The 22662-nt window shown below is 42.2% G+C and overlaps 1 protein-coding gene across 6 annotated transcripts in view; it reads left to right on the forward strand.

Annotated features, from left to right (window-relative positions):
* Positions 1-1498: 1498 nt before the first annotated feature.
* Positions 1499-22662, forward strand: part of MAP2K5 (mitogen-activated protein kinase kinase 5) — a 249378-nt gene continuing 228214 nt past the window's right edge. For 4 of the 6 annotated variants that reach the window (XM_026478382.4, XM_044391907.3, XM_026478383.4 and 1 more), the window contains exons 1-3: positions 1499-2560; positions 8299-8347; positions 22594-22661. In XM_026478382.4, coding sequence (XP_026334167.1) covers positions 2426-2560; positions 8299-8347; positions 22594-22661 — 252 coding nt within the window. In that variant the 5' untranslated portion in view covers positions 1499-2425. The remainder of the gene's footprint in view (positions 2561-8298; positions 8348-22593; position 22662) is intronic. The other 2 variants (XM_048222067.2, XM_057303824.1) reach the window with 1 other exon arrangement.

The following is a 22662-nucleotide window of genomic DNA, read 5'->3' on the forward strand; positions in this document are numbered from 1 at the left end:
CTCTCTCCCTCTCCCTCTGCCCCTCCTGCTCATGCTCTCTAACAAATAAATATTTTTTTTTAAAAAATGGGCAAAGGAATTAAATAGTTCCCCAAAGAAGAAATATACATGGCCAACAGGCTTATGAGAAGATGTTCAACATCACTAATTACAAGGGAAATGCACATTGAAATCACAATGAGTGGTAGTGATTTCCACCTAACATCCAATAGGATGGCTAATATAAAAAATACAGAAGATAACAAGTGTTGGTGAAGATGTGGAGAAATTGGAACCCTCATGCATTGCTGGTGGGAATGTAAAGCCGTGCAGTCATTGTGGAAAACAGTATGGTGGTTCCTCAAAATATTAAAAATACAATTACTATATGATCCAGCAATCCCACTTCTGGGTATATACCTATCCAGAAGAATTGAAAGTACAAATTGAGTTGGTTTTCCCCATAGTACCTTGAATTAAAAAGCCGTTTAACAAATGATAGTTTCATAGAAAATCTCTAGTTTTGTGGTCTATTTTCTCAAATAATAAGAAATGAACTTTTGGTGAAATGTATACGGGGACCTTGGGCACACTGTTTACTTTTCAGGGGACTGAGGTGCAGGTGGAAAAGGGCAATTTCAGAATATCTGGAGCATCTGATTAAATGAATTTCTACCTAAGCTATTTATCTACAATAACTAAAAAGAGACAATTGGTCTCCCACACGGACTTTCAAATTATATATGTAAAAAAACCCAGGTAGAGAAAAATATGCACAAAATTTGTTGGTATTATACTGAAACTAATCAACATTTAACATATTTTTTTTTCTCGCGTGAATAAACTATCTGAGCGTTAGGGGGAAACTGTCACTCCTCTCCCACCAAATTTATACAAAATTCAGCACCCAAAAGTAAAGCCTCCTGTGCACCTTCATTAGCAGATTAGGGACCAATTTACACGTTGCAATTTGTAAACAAACTTTTATTTAGGCACCTTAGATCAACACAATTGTGCACTTTAACATCTGAGGCATTTAAAAACAACCCAGGGTTATTGCTACTGCCTGAGATACCACCGATTGCGTAAACATTGCTATCTAGTTGAAAATTTATGGACGAGACCGGATATTTCCTGCAAGGATTTAATAAGAGAACACGACGCTACCACTGCAGCTGTCCCCTGGCAGTTGAACACTTCACTGAATTTTTTTTTTTTACCGTTGCTTTTGAATAGAGGGGCAATCGTGGGGGTAAAACAAGAAGAATTCATACACTCTTTGCTAATGTGAGAGGAAGACGACAACCTTCTGCATCTGTGGCGTGGAAGAAGGAAGAGAAAAAGACAAGCACTTTTTGAGTTCTTGCCTTGCTTTTGCATATTTGATGCACAAACCCCGTCAAGGTAAAGGACTTGACAAAGTAGGGATAAAGGAGAGCTGCACTTCTTTCTGGAACTTCTGCAAACAGAACGCAATTTTATGTCGCTAATTTGCTTTTGGCGGACACAGTCCCAGTTCAGTTTCGTCCTTCGTTTGTTAGATGGTTTCACCTGGCTGCCTTTAACGAGGGTCGGGAAAGGTAAGGACCGTCACTCGGTCGCCGCGGACGGCCACAGTGCGACCGACGTCTTACGACTATCAAGCCTCGCCGGCCCTTACGTTCTCCGCCGCACTTTGCGCGCACTCCTCGGGGCCCGCCCGGCCGGCCGCAAGGGCGGGGCTGGCCGGGAGCTGCCCTCTTCCAACATGGCGCCGCGGGAGGCGGGTCCCTCTCGCCGGCTCCCGGGGTTCCGGTGCCGTGCGTTTTGGTTCCGGAGTAACAGTGGCCTTGCCGCGCCTTCCTCCTCCTCCTACCGCCGCAGCTGCCGCCGCGGCCGGAACGTTCGGCCTGGGGCTGCCGGGGCTGAGCCCGTGCGCGCCGCGCCCTCTGACTCGGGGTGGGGAACAGAACTTGCTCCCCGACCCTCCCGCGGAAGGCCCTCCTCAGCTTTCGCGTGGTCTGGGGGCCCTGGGGCTCCTTCCAAACAGCCCCCGACCGAGTCCCCTTCAGTCGGGGACCCTCCTCTCTCCACTGAGGAGGAGTGGACACCTGCCGCTCTGCCTCCCTAAAACAGGGCCGTCTCCTCACACCCACCCAGACGGCAGAGAGCTTCACGATCCCGTTTCGCCCAGTTTTCCAACTCCAGAACCTTCTGACCTCCGTTAGTTCCTACCGGCCCCTGCCTCCTGCCCCGTGCATGCTCACGGGGAGGCAGCCTAGACCCCATACACCCTGGGTCTGGCTCGGTGCCTGCGGGCTCCTTCCCGACCCCCCCCCCCTCTTCTTTACTCCTCCTGACCCTCTGTCTTCTTCCGCTCCGTCCCCTTGTCACCTCTTGGAGCCGTCGCTTAACCAGGATCCAGTGGGAACCTCCTACCCCAGGATGTGAGCCCCTGTAACCTGTAATGCTGTGGCTGGCCCTTGGCCCCTTCCATGCCATGGAGAACCAGGTGCTGGTGATTCGTATCAAGATTCCAAATAGTGGCGCAGTGGACTGGACAGTGCACTCCGGGCCGCAGTTACTCTTCAGGGATGTGCTGGTGAGTGGTAATTTCAGTCTCAAATCCCGTTGAGGACGCAGGGATTTGTGGGGTAGTCAGCACCTTGACCACTGAAGCTGAGCCTGGCGGCCCGAGCTAGTGGCGGTGGCCATTGCTGGCCTCCTGTGAGGGCAGTTTTACTGCTTCAACGACAGGCATTGATTAATTGCATGGACTGAAATCTGGCAATTGTGCAGGGCCCTGGGGAAATAGAGATGAATCAGATTGAACCCCTGCCCTCAAGGAGCTCACAGCCTGGACTGAGACATAACACACGGAAGCAACCAACTGGATGCAAAAAGTTGAGTCTAGAAGTTCTTCCCCCAAGTGTTTCTCGGAATGTCCCTGGCCAGATTCCAGCCATGCCTTTCTACTGAGTTCCCTGAACTTGGTGACTGTTGGGGAAAGGGAAACTAGGCAGCTTGAATTTACCATGTTTCAGCAAATCTAAGGTGCCTTTGGTTTTAAGATACTATTTTTAGTACCACTTAGAAAGAAAAAACACCGCCCTTTAAACTGTGACCTGCTGCACATTATACAAAAGTAGCCCATTTCAGAGATGCTAAGGTTGGGGGAAAGGGTGCGTCTTAGAAACAATGCTGTGTCATTACTCTCAGGATACTCGGAACATATTTCAAATAAAATCATGGGATGTGAGAGCAGAGTGTAACCTTGGTGGTGGCCTGTTGGTCCTCTTACCTTTTTTGACATAGTTACTGAGGAGTAGTGAGGCAGAATGGCTTTTCCAAAGCTGTGTTGCTCGTTGAGTGGGAGAGTAGGTACCAGAACTCAGATTTCCTTACTTAGTAATTTTTCCCTACATGCTGCATTGCCATTTCTCATCTTTTCGCACACGTTTGAAATAGAGTGCATTGTGCCCATATTATATATTGAATCATTGAGGTAGGAAAAGCAGAACTGATATACCCAGAAGCGTGTTGCAGATACCAATCTTTGGTGCAACTTACCTGCAAGATAAGATGGGGTGGAGCAGAGTTTCTTGGGAGGAGGGAGATCTCTGATATGATTTTTTTTTTTGTAGTCATAGGTGATGCAGTCAAAATTTGATTCCTGTACGTACATTTTGAATTCTGGCTGTTACTGACTACCCAGGACATTGGAGATTTTCAGGTGTCTGGGCCAGGAGTCCTAAAGCTGAAGTGAGCTAGTAGCTTCCAATCTTACACCAAACGTCGCCCTTCTCTTTGCATCTGGGGTTCACACACTCACATGCATATAGATTTCCTCTCATGACAAGGCCCGAACTTTTTAGCATGGTCCTCTAGGCCCACGTGGGTTGGCTTGTGCCTGCCTGGCACCAGCTCCTTCTCTTACCACACCCCTGGGAACATCATGTGCTCCAGGTACGTAGAACTAACCTTGAGTTCTTCCAGGCTGTCTCCACTCGGCCCCTTTCTTCAGCTGGGCAGCTCCTACCTGTCATTCAGAGCCCAGCTTCACTTTTCTTCTACCTTAGTCTTGGTTATATGACCCTCCTCTGTGTTCCCACAGCTTCATTCCAGCCAAGCTCACTGGTTTATCACAGTTTTGTCGATCTCTTCCACTAAAATGATCACCTTCTGAAGGAGATGAACATCTCTGTCTCCCCTGTGTTTCTGGAGCTTCATAGCGCCCTGACATATTTGTTCAAATATTTCAAACGGAGCTTCAAAGAAGATGTGTGCATTTATGGTTTTGTGGACCAGTCTACTTGGTTTTGAATCCAAAAACATGGGTTTAATTGCAAGCCATCCTGCTAACTAGACAAGTCTCTTTTATCCTCAGTTTCCTTACTTGTAAAATAGGGACGATACCTGTCTTCAAGATTTGCAAAGATTAAGTGAGATTATGCCTGTGATGAGAAAGATGTGAGCTTTCTTTCACTTTGCTCATTTGAAAGAACAGAAGGTATTATTTAAAATAGAATGGTGCAGTGTTTAAAAACACAAACTCTGGGCCAGACTGCCTGGATTTAAATTGCAAGCCTTACCAGACTCACTTTGGGGAGGTGTCTTCTATGTCTTAGTTCTTCATCTGTAAAAAAAAAAAAAAAAGTGAGGGGTGGGGGATAAAAATAGTGCCCACCTGATGGAGTATGAGGACTACTGGAGTTGATATACATAAAGCACTTAGAAAAATCTGGAATGTAATAAGTGCTCTATGGGTATTGTTGTTACAACATAAGGGACAGGGCCTGGGTCTTCTGCTTCTCAAGCATCTCTCAATGGTTCCTTGGCTCTAGGCTGACTGGACTTAAAGTAAACTTCACACGAATGGTCCCACCATCTAGAGCTCGGAGTGCCATGTGTCCTCACACGTGCATATGCGCAAGTAAGCCCAGGCGGAGCATGCTTTGTCAGGAAGGCCTGATGAAGGGCTCTTAGCAATGGGTGCTGTGCTGTCTCTCATGCTTCTGATCGTAGCCTCTATGAACTGCATGCCCAGATCCCGGTGGACACCTGTGATCTCCAGGGTCACCTCATTTCTTCATCAAGAAATTGGCAAGAGAACCATCAGATACGTCAGCGTCTTTGGCTTAGAACTTTAAATTTAAAGCTCAGTGAAATCTGGAAGCATCTCCTTCATCTAATACAACTCTTCACTCCAGTTTTCAAGTGAGGGAGCATGAACCCCAGAGGGGGAAAATGCTAAAGCCACACAGCTCATTTTGGGCCACACCAGACACAGAAGCCAGAGCAGCTTGTGGTCACGGAGTCATCTGTCGCTGAGCGTGTCTTGGACGAGGGGTTGCAGTTGAAGGCTCTTGTCATAGCTCCATCAACTAGCAAGCCGGGAGACCCTTGAGAAGTCACTCGGCCTCTCTGGGGCTTTGTCCTGAATAATTAGGGACTGGCTGCAGTGCGAAGTAGGTCTAGCTGGTCTGCAAGGGCAGAGACATTTGATGATCTGTGTTCCAGCTCTCTGTGTTCTGTTCCTTGTAGACACAGCCCCCAGTTTGGGGAAGATGGTGCAGGAGATCTCAACTACCCAGTGAGAGGAGAGAATGTTCCTCCTATTCCTCTTGCTGTTTGAATCATGTCTCCCAAGTCCCAGTTCAGATTTCCCCTCATCTGTGAAATTTTTAGCTAAACCGAGCCTTTGATTTTTTCCTGCCGCCTGAGTTAGCAAATACTCATCTGCTCTTTATGTCTTTTGTTTGGCTCTTATCATACTGTAAGTGCTTCGTTTTGTTACTCTTTTAGGTTTGCCTTTATCTCTGTGACCCAACTAGCATCTTCCTAAATCTTACTTTTCTGTTGGCTACAGCTTTGTGATCTTTATGCTCCTGGCATGTTGTAGATGCTTAATTATACTTTTGGCCCATCATAGAGTTGATGGATTTATTAAAAGCACAGAGAAGAAAAGGATCAAGAAATGATCACCATTAAGATATTTAAACTTAAGTTTTCTTTTGAAATCTTTAGGTAAATGTTATGTTGAGAATAAGACAGGGAGTTTTTGTGTTGTTTTTTTTTTTGAAATAAGTCACTTAAAATATAACTGGAAAATATACATAAAATTATTAAATGTGCCCTGCTTAGAAATGACCAGTAGGTATTAACTAATTTTGAAGCTTTTTAGCCCGTTGGTATTATGATAAGCCCCACTTTATTTGCTTTAACAAAACAAGATGGTTGATTGTGTTCACATGATTCTCTCAAGCAAATTTGCTTTTTTTTTTTTTCTCTCCTTTTCCCCACATTAGGTGTAAAAGCTACGTGGCTCCTTGTTTATGTTGATGGGCAAAGGACGCCATTGCTGCCAGGCGAGGTTTTCAGCTAGTTATTAGAAATTCGCTGCTCGATGGGTTCTGTTATTCATAAGTAGGAAGGATCCTAAATTAGTTTGCTATTACTGTAGAGTTCACGTCTGAAGATTGAGGTGATCCGAGTTCCCTTGAAGTAACCAGAAGTAACCTCAACTTGGAGGGTTAGGGGTGGAGTCCCCCAGCTTGTTTTTAATTACACTACTAGCTAGAAAAGGTCCTCCGTAAATGCACTAGAAGGCTGATGTAAGTGAATGAATGACCATCCCCCGATCCTTGGGTGCTGAAATTTCGGGTTTCGTTGTGAGGTAACCTTTGTAACGCTGCAGTCATCAGTGACTCGTTTTATTTAACAGACACTCATGTGGCACTTACCATGTGCTAGACACTCTTCTAAGCACTTTACAAGTATGAACTCATTTAGTCCTATGAGGCAGATACAGTTATGATCTCATTTTACACAGAAGGAAACTGAGGCACGGAGAGTCTCAGTCACCCAGCTACTGAATGGCAGAGCCAAGGTCCACGTAGTCGGGCTTTACACTAGCTGCCTGTATAGTTTATTCCATACTCGCTGTACGGTTTCCATTTACCTGTCAATAAACACTTTCTCCCTACAAGTGTGTAGACTTTCTCAACACTAAAATTTTTTATAAATACTTCCTCAGAGTTGATGTTTCATTTGCTAAGACTAGAGTCAGAAGGAAAAAATCACCTTCTTTGGCTCTAATGAGCGAGGGCTGCCTCAGATAGTTCCCTTTGATCAATTTTATATGCACAGATTTATTTTTCAGGGGGAAAAAAGGCACTGTAGAGGCAAGGCTATTATGCAAATTTCCACTGCAGCAAAAGCTTCTAAGGAACTGCGTTTAGAAGGAAGTTGCAGCCGCCACTCTGCTAAGTGCCCTGCTTGGAAGGGCTGTGGGCTCCCTGCTGAGAACGACTGCAAGCCGCTTTGTCAGCCGGCTGCCTGGTGCCACTTCCTGGCAGAGCCCAGGAGGGACGCTGTGGCAGAGCTCCCCGACAGCAGCGAGGTTTGCAGACCATTTGGGTTAGGCTGAACGTAATGGAGGGTCACTTTTCCCAGAACTGGCTATTTCTTGAAAATGTTCCATGCCTCTTGAACTAAGCTGTCTCTGTAGACTGATTTTCAAGATGGCAACTTAATGGGTTCATTTAAACATTGATATCACATCATATACCTTAAACAAAATTTTTTTGTAGGCTGGATTAACTGTGTTCCGGTGTCATTAAATGTATGTTTTCCACTTGCTTAAGAGTAAAGGTTGATAACAATTGTTTGTATCAAATGTGGCATTTTAGGTTATTACCATCATTGGAATAATATATCATGGAAACTTGTGGTTTTTTTTTTTTTAACTCTTTGCACTATGAATACAAGGTGAGATGTTGTTATTTACATATCAGAAACTACATTTGTTGCCTACAGTGTGCTAGGCTAACTTATGGTTATTATTTAAGTTAATTCTTGCATTACCTCTGTGAGTATTACTAGACCCATATTGGAGGATAATCAAATAGAGGCTCAGAGAGGTTAAGTAATTTGTTTGCAGTCACACAGCTAGTAGGTACAGAGCTGAGATCCAAACCCAGGCTAGTCTGACTCCTAAACACCTTTCTATTGGTACTGTATTCCACAGCCTTCTATAGAACAAACTGTGTGTGTGTGTGTTTTTAACAGAGTGTATACGCTGTTGAATCAAGAGTGAAAGATTATGATATTAATACAGAGTAGATTTGGTAAAGAACAACCTCCCCATCCCGCCCCCAAATAGAGATTTAAACTCTGGGCTTACATTGCTGGGCTAAGTGTGATTATGAGCTAATGTTTTTATAGTTTATGCCAACATTTCAAAAATCTTTTTCAGTTCTCATATTTCCTCTAGGATTTGCCACATGTTAGCAATAAAGAAGATGGCTAATTGTGTTTCTTTATTCTTTCTTTGTTTAGGATGTGATAGGCCAGGTTCTGCCTGAAGCAACAACCACAGCGTTTGAATGTAAGTCTGGCTTGTATACTTTCTTGACGATTTCTTTCTGCAGTAATTTTTCAAAGGGTTTATGGGTTGCATTACTTTAGAAACTGACAAAAACAGATTATTTATGATCATCATATGGTACTTTTAAATATTTATAAATTAATGCAAGTTTAATGATGATACTGAACTGAGGTAATATTTTCTTATTTAATCATATCTTGGGTGTGCATATTTCTATAATATAGCTTTAATTACCAGCATGACCTTTATCTGCTCTTGCTCTTCACCGTAATAATATTGTGGGACAAAATGAAACGTGTAAACTACCTGTAGGCCAGTGATTATTGATTAAGAGATTATACTCCATTGCTGCTTTAAAACCGCAACAGAGTAGAGCTTTTAAGTGAGCATTGCTTGGAATAATTCTGTTTTAGTGGGGCTTGGTGTGGCTGGTACATGATGACAGTAGCCCTTCAGGTCTTGAGTCCTTCCTCTAACTGCCCCCGTGCCCCCAACAGTTGGCTTGGGATTGGGAGGGGCAGGATAGACTAGAAAACTAGTTTTGACACGAGCCAGGTCATTGCAGGGGATATTAGGGTCTAGGAATGTTAAGATGAGAGTTTAGTCCATAAGAACAGGGGCTCTGATGTTGAGAAGGATAGAGTAGGATTTTTAGCTGTGGTTCCCATCTCTTCTTTGAATGTGAGGGCCACTTTTCCGTGAGTAGATGTACGGTTTCTCTACATTATAGTATACTTGTTGTTCTTGGTTTTTAAGCAGATGGTTAATGACAGTCAGTACAGTGTCCTCTCTTTTATTTATGTTCTCTTTGGAGGACAAGTTGGCGGTACTTATTACCAAAATGTAAAATGTGCGAAACCTTTGATTCGGCAGCTTCACATCTAGGATGCTGTTCGACAGAAATACCTGCCCATGTGTTAAATGCCCTTCAAACATAATATTCATTGTGGAATTATTTTTAATAGGAAAAAATTAGAGGAAAGCTAAATGCCTCGAATAGTGGATTAATAAATTATCCAGTATCTGAAACAGCAACCAATTGAACAGCAGCTAAAAAGAATGAGTTAGGATTTTATGCACTGACATGAAAAGATTTCCATGATACATTGTTGAATAAACAAATAGTATGTATGGCCTGACCCCATTTTGTAAAATTGCTAATCCCTGTTCCTGCCTGCTTCGTGTCTGTAGTGAGAGACAAGGATCTGAAGAATGCCCACCACAGTGCCTTCCAGCGGTTCCCCCTGGACTTGGGGGTCAGAATGGGAAATGCTTGGCTAAATGAGCACACTTTTTCCTTTCAACATTTCTCTATTATTTGAATATTTTCGACAATCCTTCCATTTATTTAAAAGTCACTTGCATAGGCCTCTTAAAATAATTAGTATTTTATTAACCACACTGGACTCTATATACTTTTGGAAAATGGTGCGTGTATCTGAAGTACATACTAGTGTTGCATGCTCTTCAGACCCTTTTTGGTAAGTCTCTGGTGGTGCCAAGGATTTCCTGGACAGGCTGATAGTAAACATCTGTCACTGTTGCCAGATGCTGTGCTAAGACATTCCATGGTTATCTCGTTTAATTTGACCTTCACGAGATCCCTGTGAAGTGCTATGAAGAACTGTTTTTGTTTTATTTTTTAAATTTTATTTTATTTAAAGTCAATTAATTAACATAGAGTGTATTTTTAGTTTCAGAGGTAGAGGTCAGTGATTGGTCAGCTGTGTAGAACACCCAGTGCTCATTCCATCACGTGCCCTCCTTAATGCCCGTCACCCAGTGACCCCATCCCCCTGCCTCCCTCCTCTCCAGCAACCCTCAGTTTGTTTCCTATGACTTAGAGTCTCTTACGGTTTTTAGCTCCATTTTAGCTGAGGGAAGGACATCTCCTCTGAGCAGCTTGCTCAAAGCCTGGTGAGTGGTGAAGTGGACTTTCCCACGTTGACTCCAGAGCACATATCTGTTCTCAGCCACTCTTGACACTTGTTCTGCGAGTTTTAATTGTTCTTGAAGTCCCTTATTCCGATTGTTCATAAGTGTAGCAGAAAAGCAGCTTACTTTTAGTACTTCCTACTTCTTGCCTTCTGGGTCGCACAAAGTGGCTTGAGGTCCCTGTGCCCCACTGACTTCCAAAGTTAGGGTTTGTAGTAATAACACCGGTTATTCTAGCTGTCGTTTATTGATGGCTTGCTCTGTGCCTGGCAATGGACTAGGAGATTTACCTAGATTGTTGCTAATCTTTACGAAAACTCTGTGAGGCAGGAAAATTATGCCTTTGGGAAACTGAGGCTCAGAGACAGGAAATGATTACCAAAGTCATCAGCGTGGTGGAACCAAACTTAAACACAGTTGTTTTTGACTGTGAAACATGCACTCTTTATAACCAAGTATGTTAAAAGCCTACGAAGCGTGTTAAGTATGGTTTACACGGCTTACGAGTTTACATGGCTTATGGGTTTTGGTTTATGGTTTGATGAAACAACTCTTGAATAAATAAAACTTTAATCAAAAAAATACTTACGGTAATATATTTAATACTGAAAAGTATGTCTAACAGTAAGAGAAAAAAATGTTTTAATTTCTTGGTTTAAGTTCTTAGAGATGTTGCTCCTTCTTTACTGAGATGAGGATAGCAGCTCTAAACGCATCTGTGTCTTGACCAGTTCTAGGCAAAAACAAAACCAAAAATAAAACCCCAAAACATAGACAAAATAGTAACAGTTCTTTGTTTCTTGAGCTTAGATTAAAGTCCTAGCCTGGCTTTTTTCATGATTGCTCTAGGATGACCCTGTGTTCGGAACCAAAGATCTGCACTAATAAATGGAATCTGTGTAGAGGAAATATTTGGAAAGATGTCGTTTATAAGCTAATTTGCTGACATTTTGGAGCTATGTCGGTGCTGTATAGCTATGATGGAACAACTCCTAGATAAATAAACTTTGATCAAAGATGTATTTATGATAATATATGCAATATTGAAAAGTATGCATACCACTAGTTGGTTTCTTTTGCAAAAGAGATGGTATTGTATTTAGTGATATGAATTAAGCAACAAGAGAAGGGGTGTTGTCAAATTCTTTTTTTTTATTTAATAATATTTTTTATTATATTATGTTAGTCACCATACGGTACATCCCTAGTACATCCCAAGGAAATGAGTTGATAAGTGGAAAGGAGGGGAAAGGTAATGGTACAGATTCTTCAATTGTGAGAATTGCCATCTATTGGCTGAGGCCTCTGACCAGCCACCCCCCCAGATGGGGTTAATCGCTCTCCGCACCTTTCCTAGAGCAGGTGACCGCAGGTGACCCATTGGGCCCACCTTCCTTGGGCCCACCTTCTTATGAGCTGTGTGCGTGTTTCCCTTCCTCACTAGATTTTGAATGACTTGATGACAGGTACCATGTTTTATTTCCCTCTTACTCTCCGCTTACTACTTAGCTTAGTGCCTTCTGGGAACACCCTTGCTGAATGAAATGGACTGTTGTGTGTCCAAATTCAGACGAGAATTTTAAAATTAATGTGACCTAAAGCCAAGTAAATCATTTGCTTTTTTGGATTATTTGTGCTGTTGGCCAAACACAGGATAGAAACTGGTGGTGGTGGACCAGTCAGGCTCCAGATTCAAATTCCCACACTTGACTAGGCCCTCCGACCTGAGGGAGCAGAGGGCCTACAGTGATTCTGTTCTTCCCCGTTTCTGTTCCTGGGAACAGTGTTTCTGAGGGGAGTTAGGCTGGATGAGGGGAGACAGGCCCATTTGTGCTGAATTCACCTCTTGGACTGATGGCCCTAAATCTTTTTCATCTTACCCCTTTTAGGTCTTTTTCCCCTTAGAATTAGAGTGCAAATAACAATACTTCCCAGTATCTAGTACTTGATTTCTTTTCTAATTAAGAAGGTATAGATGGTTTTAAAAAAGAATTTAAACAGCATAAAAATGAAAGGAAAACTAAAAGTCCTCATTTCCCCAGTTCACTATTTAACAGTTTTCTTCTGTATCCTTGCAGAGATTTCACTGTTAACAATTTCTTCTGTGTCGTCATGGAAATTTCTGTATGTAGTACACACTATACTGCGACTAATTTCCCCTGCCCCCACTTCCAGTAAATATTGGACCTCTTTCCGACATCAGTATACACAAATCAACTTCAGTCCTTCGGATGACTACATTATAGCTACTTTTATGGCCATGGCTTAATTTATTTAACCTATTGATAGACCAATCTTAAGTTGTTAGCAGTTTTTTAGTATTAGAAAAAACGCGGCAGTCAACGGCATGGCCTTATATCTTTCCACATTGTGGAAATATATTTGTAGGATAAATTCCCAGGAGTTGGAACTACTGAGACAAAGAGTACCCCTATTTTACATTTTAATAGCTATTACCATGTTGCTCTCTAAAGGGTAGAACCAATTTACACTCCCACCAACAACGTTTGAGAATGCCCATTTCTCTCTACCCTCACCAACTTGGGTATTTTTTTTAGTACCAAACTTCCTAGTCAATGTCAGTTTGAAAGGTGGAAGAGATTGCTATGTTATTGTTTTATTTTGCATCGTTTATAAATGAGCTTGAGTATCTTTTCATGTGTATTTTGGTCATTTGTATTTAATTTCTGTGAACCATGTTGTCACCTTTGCCCGTTTTCCTTTTAGGTCATAGGTTTTGAGTTGATTTAAGGGCTTACCGATATTAAAAAAATTGGGGCTTTGTCTTGTATGTTAGACCTATTTTTATCTAGTTTACTGCTTTCCTTTCAGCTCGCTTTGGTCTTTTTCCGTCTTCTTTTTTTTTCCATGGAGAAGGTTGAAGTTTTTATGTGGTCAGATTTATCATATTGCCCTTTGTGACTTCTGGATTTATGTCATTCTCAGGAAGGTCTTCTACATTCCAGGTATTGAAAACACATCCATCCGTATTCTTTTCTGCTCTACTCTAATAGTTAGGTTAAGCACACATACTGTAGGTTTGTATATAAATATACACGTTCATATGTGTATTAGTGTGCTGTTGTTGTTTTTTTTCTGAAAGAGCCTGCATTTTTTTTAACAAACGTCAGAAGATTTTAAATTTTTGTACCATCTCTGGTCTCTTTTGGTGAAAGGAAGAGTCTGGTGGGGAATCCAACTTTATCTTTCAAGCACATAGATAGCTGACTCTGTACCAGTTATTGAATCATTTGTCTTTTCCCAGCTGTGAGAACACTCCTGAGACGAAGCTAAATTCCATTACCATAAAAAGGCTTGTATGTTTGCATGTGTGGGCCCTACATATGCTGTAGGAGCTTGACAGTCATATAGGCCCAGAGACCCCTGCTGATCGCCACAGTTTCATTAACAGATTAATGAGTACACCAACACACGAGGCGATACCAATCAGCTGTGCCCACTAATGAGTTTCCTGTGCCTGTCTGTTACATGTGCTCCTCTTCATGGATTGTGTCTAGACAGGTGACTGCTGCAAAGTGACTGTTGGGCTGGTGGCACTGGGCGGTATATTCTTACTGGTGACTTGAGAGATGCATTGTAAGTCTATGTAGACAAGTGCTGACTTAAACCTATAAATACCACGTGGGCCCACTTCCCATGGCACTCTGACTTCATGTATTGTGGTCTGTAGCCTTCATAAGTATCTTCACACTTGTGAAGCTGTGCCTCTCTGTTTTGGTTCATAAGATACAGTTATAGAATAAATCTTTGTTTTACTTCTATCTTTCTTAACCACGATCATTTTACACTTCTCATTTCAGTTTTTTTTTTTTTAAGATTTTATTTATTTATTCGACAGAGATAGAGACAGCCAGCGAGAGAGGGAACACAAGCAGGGGGAGTGGGAGAGGAAGAAGCAGGCTCATAGCAGAGGAGCCTGATGTGGGGCTCGATCCCATAACGCCGGGACCACGCCCTGAGCCGAAGGCAGACACCTAACCGCTGTGCCACTCAGGCGCCCCTCATTTCAGTTTTTTTATGAATTTCTGGAAGATTATTTTGGGTGGAAATTTTAAAACTAGCTCATCATTTTTTTAAAAGATTTTATTTTAAGTAATCTTTACACCCAATGCGAGGCTTGAGCTCATAACCCCAAGATCGAGAGTTGCACTTTTCACCAACAGAGCCAGCCAGGCTGTGCTCCTAGTTCATCATTTTATTTATTTTTATTTTTTTTTAAAGATTTTATTTATTTATTTGACAGAGATAGAGACAGCCAGTGAGAGAGGGAACACAAGCAGGGGGAGTGGGAGAGGAAGAAGCAGGCTCATAGCGGAGGAGCCTGATGTGGGGCTCGATCCCATAATGCCGGGATCACGCCCTGAGCTGAAGGCAGACGCTTAACTGCTGTGCCACCCAGGCGCCCCTAGTTCATCATTTTAAATTTGGCATAATATGACCGTTTAAAGCAAAATTGCAATTATGTAAGTTGTAAATTCTTTTTTTTTTTTTAAGATTTTATTTATTTATTTGACAGAGAGCGAGAGAGCACAGTCAGGGGGAGCGGCAGAGGGAGAGGGAAAAGCAGGCTCCCCGCTGAGCAGGGAGCCTGATGTGGGGCTCAATTCCAGGACCCTGAGATCATGACCTGAGCTGAAGACAGACACTTAACTGACTGAGCCAGCCAGGCGCCCATAGGTTTATAAATTCTTACAGCATAGAAAATCACTGTAGCTGATTACTGGAGAAATAGCTGTAGGAGATACCCTTCACGTCCAAACAGCAAAGACAGTGTCATTAAGAATAGTTGGGTGACAACCCCTTATTGTTTTGGAGAGAAGTCTAAATTATAAAATATTTGGAAATCATAAATTATTGGGAAAAATGAAATTTCATTTTCTTTTTTTTTTTTTAAAGATTTTATTTATTTATTCGACAGAGATAGAGACAGACAGCGAGAGAGGGAACACAAGCAGGGGGAGTGGGAGAGAAAGAAGCAGGCTCATAGCGGAAGAGCCTGATATGGGGCTCGATCTCGTAACGCCGGGATCACGCCCTGAGCCGAAGGCAGACGCTTAACCGCTGTGCCACCCAGGCGCCCCGAAATTTCATTTTCTTAAACTGTTGTATGTGTAAAAGATAAATGGTTGCTTTTAAGTAAACTAGGTAGGTTAATGAAAAATTATAACTCACAATGGTACCCCGTCTAAAAATTATTTAACAGATAAGAGTTAGTTATGCATCCTAGAATTTGAGACTATTTAAAGAGAGTTTTAATTTATTAAAATTTTGGTTTGCAGTATCATGCATGTACAAAGTCAGATCCTTTTTAGTCTTATGAGAATAGTTGCTTATTAGTAGTCTTGCTATTTTGCATGCGAATTAAGAAGTTTAAGTCTTTTTGTTCAACTACCAGGCTAGTTGTTCCTTGAGGGCACTAGATAATACCACTCATTCTTGGGTCTCTAAAGACCCTATCATAGTACCTGGCACGTAGTGGACACTGAGTATGTTTCTGGAATACATGGATAGTTGAAGGAATGAAGTAACAAGGACAAGCCTTCTGTATCTCATCCATCAGAAAATCCCGTTAGCTCTGGCTTTAAAATACATCCAGCATATGATGACTGCTCAGAATCTCAGCCTGGTTTAAGGCCACCATCACCTCTCACCTGAGATAGGACGGTGGTCTCCTAACTGGTCTCCCTGTTTCTGCTTTTGCCTCCACACAGCCTGTTCTGCATGTAGCAGCCAAAGTGATCCTTGAGAAGTGAGATCACAACACTCAGCACCTTCCAGTGGTTTCCATCTTATTCAGGAGTAAAAGCCAAGTCTTTAAAATGCCCTACAAGGTCCTGCATTTTCTCACCTGTCCCCAACTCTGCAGCACTGCTGCTTCTCTGAACTCCCCTCTTTCTCTCCCGCCTCTCACGCTGTGCTAGCCACACTGCCTTTCTTTCAGTCTCTCGAACATGCCGGGTTTTCTACTTCAGGGCCTTTGCATTAGCTGTTCCTTCTGCCTAGAACACCTTTCCCCAGATACCTCTGCAGCCCACCGTCTCATCCCCTTCAGTCTGTCTCAACTAGAGTGTAAGCTCCAAGGGGGCAAGGCTTTTATAGTGGGCATTTACGTATTTGTTGGAGAGAAGAAGGGAGCAAAGAAGTGAAGAAGGAATCAGGAGGCAGGGGCATGGAGTAAAATTAAAATTCATGGCTGAGAAGATTTGGCCATAGAAACTGGGACTGCTAACCCTGTCCGGATCTTAGATGTCATAGCTAAGAAGGGCTCTATAAACTTGACAACCTTTCTGATGATTTCTTGTTGAATGTCTTTCTAACCTCTACAGTTGTGTTTGCATTTCTTTCTTCTTGTCTTGGGAAAATGCCTTTGCTGTAGTTCTAATTGGCTCACCTGGCACTGAAGGAATGTGACAAATGACATACAATATACTGCCTTAACTTTCTGTTGCTCTTTGTAGAAGCCAGCTTGTTTCTCCTGAAAGCCCACTTGAGCCCTGTCACTGCAGTGGGTGCTATTTGGCGGAGGGCTCCCTGGCGTCTGCTGGTTGACTGCTGTTTACCTTGATAGGCACTGTGCTTGCCATTCTGACCGCCCCTTACCTGAGGCTGCCTCTCCTCTATTGGGCCTTTACGTTCCTCCTCTTGGTTTCTCTTTCGGATTGCATGTTGCTTCAAATAAAATTGCTAACAACATATGGCCTGTTATGATTCTCTTTCCCCAAACTCTGCCATTTTGTATATTTGTGACACACTGCAGATTTTGTGAAGATTGCTTCATAATATTTGTTTACCATCTGCTGCACTCTATTTGGTATCTTGCTAGGATTTTTTCCTCCATTTTAAGTGACATTAACAAAATCCAGCCAGTACATAGACTTTCTGGTTCTACTTTTGCTTCCCTAATGTGCTGGAAAATCATATTACTATGCTCCAGGCAACTAGAGAAGTCTGGAATTCTCGTTGTGAACCAGTGTATCAGATCTTTCGCACGCACCGCCCCTCCCTTGGTCACATCTAGTAATGCTTTTTTGGTCAGATGGTAAAGAACCTCTGTGTCTAAGACAAAAAGTTCAAATTATTTTTTTTACTTCTCTTTTCTTACTACCACTACTTTCCAGTGTTCTTCAACAACATATTTATAACCTTGAAACTCTTTGTGCCACTTTAGTAAGTTTTTATGATTTACAGTTCCATTTAGTGTTCATTTTATAGCTAATCCAGTTTGCTAGGCAAATAGTCATAGTCGGCTAGAATGGCCGTGTGTGTGTGTGTGTGTGTGTGTGTGTGTGTGTGTGTATCCAACTTTTAACAGAGAAGTATTTTGAATTGTTACACTAAATTGTTTGGTATGTCTTTCTGCTTTATTCTTCAGTACTTCTAATACCTGTCAATTCATTTTCTTTATTTTAAAGCTTATTTATCTATTTATTTATTTGAGAGAGAGAGAGGGAGAGCACCCGTGAGTAGGGGGAGGGGCAGTGGGGGAGGGAGAGAATCTCAAGCAGACTCCCCACTGAGCATGGAACCTGACTTGGGGCTTGATCCCACGACCCTGAGATCATGACCTGAGCCGAAACCAAGTGCTGGATGCTCAGCCCACTGAGCCATCCAGATGCCACTCATTGTCTTTATTTTAAAACATTTTTACAGCTTTATTGATATATAATTGACATATAACCTTGTGTAAATTTAAAGTATACGACCTGCTGATATAATATAGTTGTATATTCCAAACTGATTTACAGCATAGCATTAGCTAACACCTCTATCCTGTTACATAATTACCATTTCTTTGTGGTCAGAACATTTAAGATTTACTTTCAGCAACATTCAAACATATGTTACAGTATTAGGGCGCGTGGGTGGCACAGTCCTTTAAGTGTCCACTCTTGGTTTCAGCTCAGGTCGTGTTCTCGGGGTCGTGGGATTGAGCCCCTCATCAGGCTCCGTGCTCAGCACAGAGTCTGCTTAAGACTCTCTCTCTTCCTCTCTCTCTGCTCCTGTCTATGTGTTCGTGCGCACCTACTCTAAGATGGATAAATAAATCTTTAAAAAAGTCTGTTACAGTGTTATTAGTTATAATCACCATGCTCTACATTAGATCCCCAGACCTTGTTATACTTTTAACTAGAAATTTTTACCCTTTACGGAAGCTCCCCATTTTCCCCAACCCCAGCCCCTGATAATCAAACTCTCTGTTTCTCTAAGTTTAGCTTTAAAAAAAAAAAAAAAAGATTTATTTATTTATTTTAGAGGGGAGAGGGGCAGATGGAGAGGAAGAGAGTCCTGAGCAGATTCTGTGCGCTGAGCACAGAGCCTGAAGCAGGGCTTGACCTCACAACGCTGAGATCACAACCTGAGCCAAAACCAAGAGTCTAGAAGCTTAACCAACTGCACCATCCAGGCGCCCCTAAGTTTGGCTTTTTAAAATTTCACATATAAGTGGTATCATACAATATTTGTCTTTTTCTAACTTACTTTACTTCGCATAATGCCTGCCTCAGGGTTTATCCAAGTTGTTGCAAATGGCAGATGTCTTTCTTTTTCATGGCTGAATAATATTCCATTGTGTGTGTATACCGCATCTTTGGCCATTTGTGTGATAGTAGACACTTAAGTAGTTTCCATGTCTTGGCTATTGTGAATAATGCTGCAGTGAACGTGGAAGTTCATATATCTCTTTGAGAGAGTGATTTGGTTTCCTTTGGATAGATGCCCAGAAATAGAATTGCTAGACCACATGATAGTTCTGTTTTTAATTTTTTGAGGAACCTCCGTACTATTTTCCATGGTGGCTCCTCCAGTTTACATTCCCACCAACAGTGCACAAGGGTTCCCTTTTCTCTACATCCTCACCAACACTTGTTATCTCTTGTCTTTCTGATTCTGACAGGTGGGAGGTGATAGCACACTGTGGTTTTGATTTGCATTTCCCTGATGATGAGTGATGGTGAGCATCTTTTCATGTGTCTGTTGGCCATCTGGATGTCTTTGGAATTTATCGTCTTTACAGAGAAGTGTATTCTCACTTAAGTGTCAAGGCAGATGGTTTGACTGCCATCACAGGGATAGATGGCTTGGCTTTTGTGTTTTGGCCAGAGTCATCAGTCTTCTCATAGGTGTTATCACTTTTCCAACTCAGTCTCCTCTGACAAGAATAGGAGTCTTCATTAAAACTACTGATCACAAATACCAAAGTGTCTGTCAGTCCCCCAAGAGCAATTTGTAGGGAAAACCAATACCTACATAAACTGGAGTCTCTTAATAATCCGTAAGAACCATTAATCACTGTGTCACGTAAGTCCGATTTTATCCCCAGGCTTTATTAGAATGCCTCCTTCAACTCAACCGAAATCTTTCTCTTGGAGTCAGACTCCTTATGAACAGCGCCAGCTCTTTACCATTAGGTTGAATGTTTGGGCCTTTTGGCCTCAGTTTTCTGTCCACTTAAAGCCGAGTGTCCTTATGGTGTTTCATAGCTGCTTTTCATGAAACTGCTAGACAAGGAACTAGCTTGTAGCTGACTTCCCTCACAGGTTTTTTTGTTTTGTTTTTGTTTTTTCTCCTGAAGTAATCCCTCAGAGATTTCATGGAATTCCAGAATCTTCTGTTTTAAGAAACCCTGAGTGTTCAAGCTCTGGCTTTAGAGCTTAGAGAACTCTTTCTTATTGTTGTGTTGTTCCTGATTGAGAGATACTGTGATTTAAATGATTTTTCTGAAATCTGTGCCCTCTCTTCACAAATTCTAAAAAGGGTTTCACCTATTTATTAAACTCCAAACACTTCTTCATCCCATGTGAATGATATCTTATTGAGGTCTTGTGTAAATTGAAATTTGAACATAAACAATTCCATTGTAGCCACTAGCTCTGGTGTAGAAATCAGAGTTCCAAAAAGCTACTTTATTCAGGCTGGAAATTTTACCAAGTTCAGGACTTCATCAAGAACAAATCATTGTAGCCCATGTCTAAACAGAGAATTTGACTTCTAAAACAAAAATGTAAAGTGTTTTTATGTGTGGTAATATGTAACATTATATCTCTTTATACTATATCTGTTTTTTCCCCTTTGTTTCCTGCATTTGTAAGAAAATTTTTTAACTTAACCTTGAAAATACTGGTTCCTAGAACTTAGGTAGAAACTCCCTTTTGTTTCTAAAACTAATGGCATTTCTTTTTCTTCTCCAATTTGGCTTTATAGTGTCTACACCTAAGAAAGAAAGAAAGAGCTAGATTCCTATATAGTTCCTTATATATGTATTATTCTTAGGCCTCTGCTGTCTTTGTTACTGAAAGTGAACACTGTGTACGTTTTATACTGAAAGCAGGCAGCTGTTAGTAGAATAGTACAGTAGTGACTCTGGACAGCTCTTATTTATGTAGACACTTAAATAGTGTGACTTGATGATACTGATTTGCTTTGAGTTCGGGAACTCTTTGGGAGTGAACCACGATCCAGGATCCAGGAACAAATGCTTTGGAGAGAAACCCCAGTGAGAACAGTTGGCTTGGTCACTGAGCAGGGCTGGCTCAACTGCTGGTTTCTATCGTGCTGTCAGATAGCTTGCTCTTGGCTGCTGGGAGAAAAAGGAAGTAGCACTTTGCTGTGAAATGGGCTAATTAGAAGAGAATACAAGCTCCCTCCTAGGGTTTCCATGGCCTGACCACTGAGCAGGGGGATATCTTCAGAACTGCAGCTGGGTGGGAGGGAGGGCCGCTGGGGTGTGGTGGGCGAAGATCCATGAGCTGGACTGAACCACCCCTGTATTTTCGGTAAGAGTCCCCAGAGCATGCCATGTAAGCTTATTCTCTTCATGACCTGAGATTTGTCTTTCTCCAGGCCTGGGATCAGGTTCTCTGCATCTGATCAAATCAGCAATTAGATAGGAGTGACCTAAACAAACAAACAAACACTGATTGTTTAACAAGTACCGTCAGAACTGATGCATCCAAATTGAGAGAGAGCCTACCCCCTTCCAGTTGTCCCCTGGGAGGCAGTGTACTTCTTCTAACAATGCTACTATTGCTCAAAATGTTTTTGGCATTTTTCTTTCAGCCATACATTTAGAATCTAGTACATAGGCTGTTTTGTTGACAGATCTTTATTTTTAGAGGGACGAAATAGCTAACCGAATATTTAGAAATAAACAAAAGTCATTCTGCGTCCTGCCTGGCAGATAGCGTAGGTGGGTGACCAGGCAGACAGTTCCATTTTGGGTTAAAAATGACATCTGACAGGGGCATCTGGCTGGCTCAGCTGATAGAACATGTGACTCTGGATCTCGGCATGGTGAGTTCAAGACCAATGTCGGGTGTAGAGTTTACTTCAAAAAGAAAAAGAGATCTGATGGTTTCACGCGGTCTATCTTTGGGATCTTAAAGCAGTTTTCGAAGCGGTATTTCAAAACTATTTTGAACAGGAGAAGCATCATGGAAATAAGTTTCTGGATGTGGCTACTTTGATGGTACACATAATTATTCAAGTGTATACATTCTGGTTGAGTGTTTTGTAAAGTCTAATTATCCTCCAGTTTTAAGACTATCAGATTTTTTCAAAATCGCATGGAGAGCCATTTGAAGCTATGAAGCAAAGGAAATGAAACTGTTCAGAAGGAGCAAGCGGGCTGCCGGATAGAATGGGATATGGGGAGAACTGCGTTAGAGTTGCTTTGCCTGTTAACCTTAGATAGGCTGCCTGTTCTTCTGTGGAAAGGCAATAGTGATAATGCAGTCACACTGTCCACATCATAGGACCGTCGTGTGGTTTTTGAGGAGGTGTGGTGTATGAAGCACAAACGCGGGAGCTCTGTGTGTAGTCGTGTTCGAGACACGTGAGCCATTTTTATCATGTCACTGTGACATGATAGCTTGTCCAGGAGGGAGAAAGACTGGACAAATAAGGGATAGGGGGCTGTGTGGGGAAGAAGGAAAGTACTGATGGGAGAGCAAGACTGGCCTCCTTCAGTGTTTAACGGTTCTTCACACCAAACCTGTTTATTCACACTCCAGTGACACGTTAACCTAGATATGTGTCAGGCTTGACATAAGCAGTATTTTAATTTTCAGCTGTCCCTGAAATTTTCGGCCTTTTTCCAAGACTGCGCACATTCTGAACCACAAAAACCCCAACAAAACAACAAACCGATAACCTTGACATCCTCAAAAACATGGTGTTGAAGATTTGGCTCTCAGGTTGTGAAAAGCAGTTGTGCTATGTCCCCAGCTGACATGGTTTTGGTGCATTTAAAAACTGCATATCTCACCACTCGCACTCTGTTGCCTTTGAAACAGATGAAGATGAAGATGGTGACCGAATTACAGTGAGGAGCGATGAAGAAATGAAGGCCATGCTGTCCTATG

This window comes from Ursus arctos, unplaced genomic scaffold, assembly GCF_023065955.2.
Source record: "Ursus arctos isolate Adak ecotype North America unplaced genomic scaffold, UrsArc2.0 scaffold_28, whole genome shotgun sequence".
Lineage (NCBI taxonomy): Eukaryota > Metazoa > Chordata > Mammalia > Carnivora > Ursidae > Ursus > Ursus arctos.